Genomic DNA, 10000 nt, shown 5'->3' on the forward strand with positions numbered 1-10000 from the left:
GGTGTGTGGACTGTGTGGAGTGTTTGCAGTGTGTGGAGTGTGTGCAGTGTGTGGAGTGTGTGCAGTGTGTGGAGTGTGTTGAGTGTGTTGAGTGTGTGCAGTGTGTGGAGTGTGTGCAGTGTTTGCAGTGTTTGCAGTGTGTGGAGTGTGTGCAGTGTGTGCGGTGTGTGCGGTGTGTGGGGTGTGTGGACTGTGTGGAGTGTGTGCAGTGTGTGGAGTGTGTGCAGTGTGTGGAGTGTGTGCAGTGTGTGGAGTGTGTGGAGTGTGTTGAGTGTGTGCAGTGTGTGGAGTGTGTGCAGTGTGTGCAGTGTGTTGAGTGTGTGGAGTGTGTGCAGTGTGTTGAGTGTGTGCAGTGTGTTGAGTGTGTGCAGTGTGTGGAGTGTGTGCAGTGTGTTGAGTGTGTGCAGTGTGTGGAGTGTGTTGAGTGTGTGCAGTGTGTGGAGTGTGTGCAGTGTGTGGAGTGTGTGCAGTGTGTGGAGTGTGTGGGGTGTGTGGAGTGTGTTGAGTGTGTGCAGTGTGTGGAGTGTGTGGGGTGTGTGGAGTGTGTGCAGTGTGTGCAGTGTGTGCAGTGTGTGGAGTGTGTGCAGTGTGTAGAGTGTGTGGAGTGTGTGCAGTGTGTGGAGTGTGTGCGGTGTGTGGGGTGTGTGGACTGTGTGGAGTGTGTGCAGTGTGTGGAGTGTGTGCAGTGTGTGGAGTGTGTTGAGTGTGTGGAGTGTGTGCAGTGTGTGGAGTGTGTGCAGTGTGTGGAGTGTGTGGAGTGCGTGGAGTGCGTGCAGTGTGTGGAGTGTGTGCAGTGTGTTGAGTGTGTTGAGTGTGTGCAGTGTGTGGAGTGTGTGCAGTGTGTGGAGTGTGTGCAGTGTGTGCAGTGTGTTGAGTGTGTGGAGTGTGTGCAGTGTGTGGAGTGTGTGGAATGTGTGGAGTGTGTGCAGTGTGTGGAGTGTGTGCAGTGTGTGTGCAGTGTGTGCAGTGTGTGGAGTGTGTGGAGTGCGTGCAGTGTGTGGAGTGTGTGCAGTGTGTTGAGTGTGTGGAGTGTGTGCAGTGTGTGGAGTGTGTGGAGTGTGTGCAGTGTGTGGAGTGTGTGGAGTGTGTGCAGTGTGTGGAGTGTGTGGAGTGTGTTGAGTGTGTGCAGTGTGTGGAGTGTGTGCAGTGTGTGGAGTGTGTGTGCAGTGTGTGGAGTGTGTGCAGTGTGTGCAGTGTGTGGAGTGTGTGCAGTGTGTGCAGTGTGTGCAGTGTGTGGAGTGCGTGCAGTGCGTTGAGTGTGTGCAGTGTGTGCAGTGTGTGGAGTGTGTGCAATGTGTTGAGTGTGTGCAGTGTGTGGAGTGTGTGGAGTGTGTTGAGTGTGTGCAGTGTGTTGAGTGTGTGGAGTGTGTGCAATGTGTTGAGTGTGTGCAGTGTGTGGAGTGCGTGCAGTGTGTTGAGTGTGTGCAGTGTGTGCAGTGTGTTGAGTGTGTGGAGTGTGTGCAATGTGTTGAGTGTGTGCAGTGTGTGGAGTGTGTGGAGTGTGTGCAGTGTGTGGAGTGTGTTGAGTGTGTGCAGTGTGTGGAGTGTGTTGAGTGTGTGCAGTGTGTGGAGTGTGTGGAGTGTGTGCAGTGTGTTGAGTGTGTGGAGTGTGTGCAGTGTGTGCAGTGTGTGGAGTGTGTTGAGTGTGTGCAGTGTGTGGAGTGTGTTGAGTGTGTGCAGTGTGTTGAATGTGTGCAGTGTGTGGAGTGTGTGCAGTGTGTGGAGTGTGTGCAGTGTGTGGTGTGTTGAATGTGTGCAGTGTGTGGAGTGTGTGCAGCAGCAGGATCAACAGCGCTGTATTAATCGATCTGGACTCACATGTTGAGAGGCAGCTGGACTTTAGCGGCGGCGAGCAGTTCTCCGGTTGTTGACGTGATGCGCGGTGGAACTGAAGCTCCTGTGTTTGCTGTGATTGAAGAGTCCTGAGAAGACAACAGATCAGATGATGGACACTCTGAGTGTGTCACTAATGGGCTCCTGCAGCTGCTGACAGGATGCATTATGGGAGTTAGAAATGCACTTTGGGACTCTACATGATCCGTCTGTTTCACTCAGACAAATCTCCAGAGATTCACCCTCACGGGTTCTCATGTTGACCTTTGACCTCAGAACACTAATGGAGCCTGACACTTATTGAGACCAACCAGCTGAGCCCAGGTCAGAGGTCAAAACTACATTCAATTTGTATTTATATATATATATATATATATATATATATATATATATATAAAAATACAGCAAAATTTGAGATCAAATAATAAAGATGTTTTCAATAAAGAAAGAATCTGTGTTATTTCAAAATTAATAAGATAGTGTAATAGCTGTTTTTAATATTTGTAAAAAGAAATAGTTCTTGTATCTTCCATTTTTATTGTTTCTGTCATACTTAATGACGTCATCGTAAGTCGATGGACAACCAAGAGTTAATTACTTCACTTTACATATGTGTATATAGTATTTATATATATATATATATATTTTTTTTTTTATTGTAGTTGTAGTTATTATAAATGTACAAATTATAAATTTGCCCAAACTCCTTTTTATAATTTATACATATATAAATATGTATTCATTTATGTGTTTATTTGTTTGTTTTGCATTTGCATGATAATTTTGGGGAAAATGTATCAATGCAATAAAGCAAATAGTCTTCTGTATTTCTATAGATTTTGGAGTGAATGTGAGGAGGACAGGTGTGTGTGTGTTTGTGTGTCTGTACCTGTGTGGCAGGTGTGTGTGTGTGTGTGTGTGTGTTTGTGTGTCTGTACCTGTGTGAAAGGTGTGTGTGTGCGTGTGTGTACCTGTGTGGCAGGTGTGTGTGTACCTGTGTGGCAGGTGTGTGTGTGTGTCTGTACCTGTGTGGCAGGTGTGTGTGTACCTGTGTGGCAGGTGTGTGTGTGTGTGTGTACCTGTGTGGCAGGTGCGCTGGAGGACAGGTGTGTGTGTGTGTACCTGTGTGGCAGGTGCGCTGGAGGACAGGTGTGTGTGTGTGTGTGTGTGTACCTGTGTGGCAGGTGCGCTGGAGGACAGGTGTGTGTGTGTGTGTGTGTGTGTGTGTGTGTGTGTGTGTACCTGTGTGGCAGGTGCGCTGGAGGACAGGTGTGTGTGTGTGTGTGTGTGTACCTGTGTGGCAGGTGCGCTGGAGGACAGGTGTGTGTGTGTGTGTGTGTACCTGTGTGGCAGGTGCGCTGGAGGACAGGTGTGTGTGTGTGTGTGTGTGTGTGTGTGTACCTGTGTGGCAGGTGCGCTGGAGGACAGGTGTGTGTGTGTGTGTGTGTGTGTGTGTGTACCTGTGTGGCAGGTGCGCTGGAGGACAGGTGTGTGTGTGTGTGTGTGTGTACCTGTGTGGCAGGTGCGCTGGAGGACAGGTGTGTGTGTGTGTGTGTGTACCTGTGTGGCAGGTGCGCTGGAGGACAGGTGTGTGTGTGTGTGTGTGTGTGTGTGTGTACCTGTGTGGCAGGTGCGCTGGAGGACAGGTGTGTGTGTGTGTGTGTTTGTGTGTACCTGTGTGGCAGGTGCGCTGGAGGACAGGTGTGTGTGTGTGTGTGTGTGTGTGTGTACCTGTGTGGCAGGTGCGCTGGAGGACAGGTGTGTGTGTGTGTGTGTACCTGTGTGGCAGGTGTGCTGGAGGACAGGTGTGTGTGTGTGTGTGTACCTGTGTGGCAGGTGCGCTGGAGGACAGGTGTGTGTGTGTGTGTGTGTGTACCTGTGTGGCAGGTGCGCTGGAGGACAGGTGTGTGTGTGTGTGTGTGTACCTGTGTGGCAGGTGTGCTGGAGGACAGGTGTGTGTGTGTGTGTGTGTGTACCTGTGTGGCAGGTGCGCTGGAGGACAGGTGTGTGTGTGTGTGTGTGTGTACCTGTGTGGCAGGTGCGCTGGAGGACAGGTGTGTGTGTGTGTGTGTGTGTGTGTACTTGTGTGGCAGGTGCGCTGGAGGACAGGTGAGGGCAGTCAGTGATGCGAGCGGTGGCGCGGGGGTCTGAGGAGCTGATGAGCACAGGTGCGCTGATCTCCATCGAGTGCCGGTTGTTCCCCATCACCTGTGCTGAGCGCTGCGTCATGCTGAGCGCCGTGAACGAGTGACGCTTCTTGGCGTTCTTCTTCCCCTCGATGTGTCTGTGTGCACCGTTTCCATTACAGCTGACGGCTTCACCGCTCACCGACGGTTTGTCCATCTCCATCAGCTGCTTCGCCGTTTCATTCAGCTAAGGACAAACACAGCAATTGTTTTATACTTACAGCAATAGTCTCTTCTGCTTAGCAAGGCTGCATTATTTGACCTTTGAAAAGAGAGGTGAGCTCAACAAGGTTTTAACTTTAACACAGATTCACACAGAAAGTAGTCTTGGTGAGCAGAACAGACTTCTTCCAGAAACATTAAAAAGACAAACTTCTGACCAGTAGTTCATATTTGCTTTAAAATATATATTAAAATAATATACTGACACATCAACTTCAGCATCATTACAAACAGGTTCAACTGAGAAGCTGATATGTAGATATATATTCTGTATATATAGGATAAGTGCTTTATTAATCCCCGCAGGGAAATTGGTATGCATGAGCAGCCAAACATAAACCATACAACATAAAATAAATACAATAGAAACACAATAGAATAGTGTGAAGCACACGAGTCCTGCTGCACACACACACACACACACGCACGCACACACTCACACACACACACACACAGCAGATGAAGAATCCCTCAGAATTACTAAAGCAATTATTCAGTCTGATTCACTGCCACAGTCATCCGTCTGTCTGATTTAATAAAGTCATACACTGCATCATCAACACAAACATCACATTATGCTGATTATAAACCGTCTGCAGTACATCAAACATCAGGAGAGTGATGAAGAACACCCCGACCGTCCTCATCCTCATCTGACAGACCCTCAGACGCTCAGATTCATGCTGGTCAAGACACACCAGATCAATCCAGATTTATTTTTCAGAACTCCGTTTTCTCTTTTCCCAAATAAAATTTTTTTCTAGATTCTGTTTCATCTTTTCCCACATTGTGTTTTGCTTCTTGCCAAATTCTGTTTAATTTATCCAAAATTCATTTTTTTCTACATATTTTTTTATATATATCTTTTTCCCAAATTAAGTTTAATTTTTTTCTGGATACCATTTTTATGGTTAAATTAAAGTATAATCATCAAGAAGCATGTTTAATTAAATGAAATCATGAAATAAACGGTTTATTGAAATCGTATTAAAGGTTTAATAAAAACTAAATTTTTAGCACCCTATAAAATCTATTTTATTTTTTTCCTAAATTATTATTATTTTTTTTTTTGTCAATTTCTATGGTTTCCATTACATTTTCTGTATTTCATTTTAATGGTTTGATTACATTTTAATAATCAAAAATCCAATGACATCAACTGACAGGAAGTGACATCATTTTGCTGGGAAATCAACATCAGTAGGTATCAATGAATCTGATGAATTCGGTGATTTTTGCTTCACTTAAAAGAACAGAAATCATATGACAGATGCTCCTACTTTAAAAAATGAAAACAATATGCAGACGGATGTTGTGATGAATAGAAACACGAACCAAAGCAACATGACAGTGTGCAGCGACCAAACAGATCAGAAGTGACTCCAGCCCTTTGTTTCAACTCACAGTCCTGCATTCATAAATATGCTAATGATATGCAAATCGCATGTAAATGAGGCAGATTGATGGACCCCCGTGGACGCAGTGTGGGTCTCAGAGGACGAATGGTGAGGCCTTCTGAAGGTCAGGATATTATTACTCTGACACGAGGTGGTCAGAGCACGTTAATCGAGGCGCAATGCGCGCGCAGACACGCTACCGTTACCGGCGATCTGACATGACATGATGGACAGAAACCAGCGCTGACGTCACATCTGTGGAAATAATACTAATCGTGTGATTAGTGAAGTGTGTTGTTTCTGGCGGGTCACACACGTGGCTTCCGTTCACCGGTTCGTTAGGATCCCGGCGCGCGGGAGCTCGTTAGCAGCCGTGAACTTTGAAATGTTCTTAATATAAGTCAAGCTCTGCTTCAGTCGCGCGGGAGGCGCGTGCGAGGGGCTGCTAATTGTGCCAATAATAGAGTCCTTCACGCCGTGTAATTACGGCAAGGGAAGACGACAAAAAGAAAATCACAAAGCGGCAAATGTGCAGCGAATAATGACAGACCGTCAGCCGCGCGCGGAAATAACTCCCGCAGGAGCGCGATCTGAGCGAACAAACCTGCGATATCAGCAGATATGAGTGTGTTAAATCTGTTTATACATGTAGACTTCATGTGTGTGTGTGTGTGTGTGTGTGTGTGTGTGTGTGTGTGTGTGTGTGTGTCATATGCATATTCTTTCTTTCTTTTTCCTTTTGACTGCTGACTGCTCAAGCTCCAGTCATTTCCCAGCATTCCCTGCAGTGGAGCCCAACACTTTACAGTGCAATAAAACAGCAGAGAGAAGTTACCAGATTAGATCAAGCCAAGCAGCTCGATTACATCGTTCACATCATTAAAACACGAGCACAGAAAACAGATAAACATCATCTGGTGATCACGGGGCAGAGGAGATCCAGTTCCTGCACTCGGCATCTGCTCATCAATCTGACACAAATACAGCCGATGACTCTGAGAAGAAACAGAGCATGGACAACAGCTAGTGATCGGACACTGAACAACTAAAGGAAGTGTTGACCCAGGATGAACATTGACTGATGATATCCTCACCCTCAGGTCATCTCAGATGTGTTTCACATTCATCCTAATCTCTCATGGCTGAGCATATTTTCAACACATTTTCATTTTTTGGTGCACCATTCCTTCAAATATTTCTCTTTTTTAGGAGATTTCTTATCTTAATGTTATTCTTAAATGTGCATCACACAGATAATGTATTTCTCAAAAGTAAATGTTTAATTCATGATAAATATCCCTAACCTGCTAAAGGACATCAGAACATCTCTGCAATCACACTCATATAATCAATACACATTACCCATAATGCATCACTCGCAGCGCTCTGAATTCACACACCCGCACAAGTGGATCGTTGTTGTATTTAATAGTGAATTATCTATAGGCAATTTAACCTTGAAACTCTAAAGAAGATGATATAATGCAGCAGTCTTGTGCCTTTCTTCAGTTGTCTTGCATTTAAAGAAAAGCCTTTAACACACACACACACACACTCAAGTGCACTAACCTCCACGTATAAGATAGGAAAAATCCCGATCTTATCTCCCAGCATGCCTTCTGCCCAGTTATCATCCACTCTTCGAATGACAGTGAGAATCTGATCCTGAGGGAAGAAACACACAGTAAACACACGGTTTTATTCTAGCGCTGTAGACGTTCATTGACCAGAGTCCCTGAGAGAACGAACACCGGTAAACCACATCCTTACACTGTATGTGTCACATTATACATTCAGAAGAGATCAAGAAATAAATCAAACACTGCATATCACACTGGCTTATTAGATGTAACAAATGAAAAAAATGATAATTAAAGATATAATAAATGTATAATAGTACTTCAGTGATATTAGAATAACCCTGAGCAGTTATATCTGTATCTTTATGAACGTGACTGTGTTTATAATGATCATACCGAAGCCTATCAAAGAACTCATTTGAATCGATTTAAATCAAGCTTGAGTTGACCAAGAGTCAAACCTGACTCAATCAAGTGTGTATGAAGGAGTGTTTTAGCATGCAGATGCTCGTCTGTCTCATCCGCCGCTCCTTCTCTCTGAAAGGACTTGTGTGTGTGTGTTTCGGGATTGATCTCTCAGTTCCTGTGTCTGGAGGACAGAAGACGCTTGTGCAGTCATGCATTCAGACTCTGAACACTGCAGCTGCACGACTGCAGAGCACAACAGATTCTGAACAACGGTGTTCTGTTAGGTTTTGTCCATTCAATGAAAGTCAACGGGGACCAATGTATGACCCTTGAATCTTATGGATCCTATTTCATGATAACTATATCAACATTTATGCATTTAGCAGATGCTTTTATTCAAAGCTACTAAACATTAGTGCTATCAAATGATTAATCGCATCCAAAACAAAAGTTTTTGTTTACATGATATCTATATACATTTTATTTTTTTTATGTCTATGTAGTTTTTGCTTGTTTTCTTTTTGTTTGTTGTACATTTAGTTATTTTAGTAATTCAACTTAAACCAAATGAAAATGACAAAGAAAAATAAATACTTTTGTTCATCAAGGATGCATTAAATTGATGAAAAGTGCCAGTAAAGACATTTCTAATGTTCTGTACCTTACTGAAGGTCAGGCAGTCTTTGTCCTGGTCTTTGTCTGTGACCTGGAAGTCGTAGAGAGCCTTCCCCTGCGGCGGTGTCTGGGACAGCGGGCGGATGCACTGGATGTAGCTCGCCGGCAGGAAGCCGTGGCTGCCGTTCAGCTCGCCGTGGAACCAGTTCTCGTCCACCTTCCGTCGCAGGATGATGATGTCACCTTTACTGAACTTCAGGTCGCCCGCTTCTTTGCCCTCGTAGCTGTAGAGCGCTTGACCACACGGCAGCTGAGGAACGTTCTGGAGCACGGAGAGACAGACGAGACACTGATTCACTCTTAGACAGACAGAAGACCTTTCCAGCACTCCTGCAAGGTTATTCAGTAAAATAATAAAAACTGCAGTTTCCAAGGCCAACATTTGTTTAGTTTTTAATAAAATTAGTTTATATTGTCAGTTTTTGTTAGGTATGTAGCTAAAGCTAAATAACAAAAAATAAAAAAAACTATATAGAATATTAAAAAAAACTATAAAAATGACAGAAACACACAACAAAATGAGAAACCATAGAATATAAAAATAAATGTAAAAAAAAGAAGAAAAAAAATCATTTATACAAACTACAACAAAGACTACGCCGGAAAAAAAAAATAATGACTAAAACTTTCAAATATTATACAGAAATATCTTTTTAAATATAAACTACACCAATATTTAACAATATAAATATAATGGAAAATATAAAAATATAAAAGTTCAAAATATATATAAAAAAATTATAATATTATATATTGCATCCAAAAACTAAAACAACTACATCACAGAAATATCAAATTAATAATAATGACAAAAAAACAAGAAAATGACTAAAACTTTATAATATATAATGTATTTTATAATATAGATAACATAATATAAAAATTAGTGCTGTCAAAAAAATTACACACACATCTGTGATGTAAACAAAAACTTTTATTTTGGATGTGATTAATCATGATTAAACACTAACTAGTGATGGCTGTACATCTGTCATGTATGATGAACACCGTGTTAAAAACATAAACTCACATGTATTTCAGATGAAACAGGTTAATCGTGCTGGGGTTTATAACAGTTCAATAGACAAGACGTTATTATCAAGTAACAATGATTCCAGTTACTTTCTCTGTTTTTGCTCCATCAACCAAACCTTTTCCAAAATGTTGGAAGGTTTTATTTCATTACGAATAATATTAGTTTAATAAGTGACAGTCAGTGCTGAAAACAAAGACACGATTAGACGTGTATTAAAGCTCTGAATGAACATCGAGCTGAGACGCGAGACCATGTTCAGTCAGTCTGACCCTCAGAGCTTTTCCTTTTCCTCCAGCGCATCCAGACGGGATTAACCTCACACCAGCTTCCCAGAGAAATAAAGACATCTGATTCCACTCAACACCATCACATCACAGGCTTGTTTGAGCTCCGCAGCATCACTGGAAGTGTTTCAACGGCGACTGAAAGCACAGATCACTGCGGATGAGCTTGAATGATTATTATATGTGAGAGAAACTCCTGATTAATGCAGATTAACCCAAACCCTAACCCTAACTTTAAAAACGTATAGACTGACACGCAAATTACTGCCATATCAGATCATACCATGTTCTTTTGAACTTTCTATTCATCTGTGAACCCTGAAACATTTTTCATGAATGTTTTCATCGTTGATGATAATCAGAAATGTTTCTTGAGCAG

General features: G+C 43.1%; 1 protein-coding gene across 1 annotated transcript in view; it reads right to left on the reverse strand.

The window, feature by feature from the left end:
- Positions 1–10000, reverse strand: part of LOC132095598 (E3 ubiquitin-protein ligase SH3RF3-like) — a 66734-nt gene that overhangs the window by 21620 nt on the left and 35114 nt on the right. The window contains exons 2-5 of the mRNA XM_059500746.1: positions 8288–8563; positions 7208–7303; positions 3916–4206; positions 1819–1922 (exon numbers count right to left, since the gene is read on the reverse strand). Of these exons, the coding sequence (XP_059356729.1) occupies positions 1819–1922; positions 3916–4206; positions 7208–7303; positions 8288–8563 (767 nt within the window). The remainder of the gene's footprint in view (positions 1–1818; positions 1923–3915; positions 4207–7207; positions 7304–8287; positions 8564–10000) is intronic.

Source organism: Carassius carassius, chromosome 19, assembly GCF_963082965.1.
Source record: "Carassius carassius chromosome 19, fCarCar2.1, whole genome shotgun sequence".
In the NCBI taxonomy this organism is placed as follows: Eukaryota; Metazoa; Chordata; class Actinopteri; order Cypriniformes; family Cyprinidae; genus Carassius; species Carassius carassius.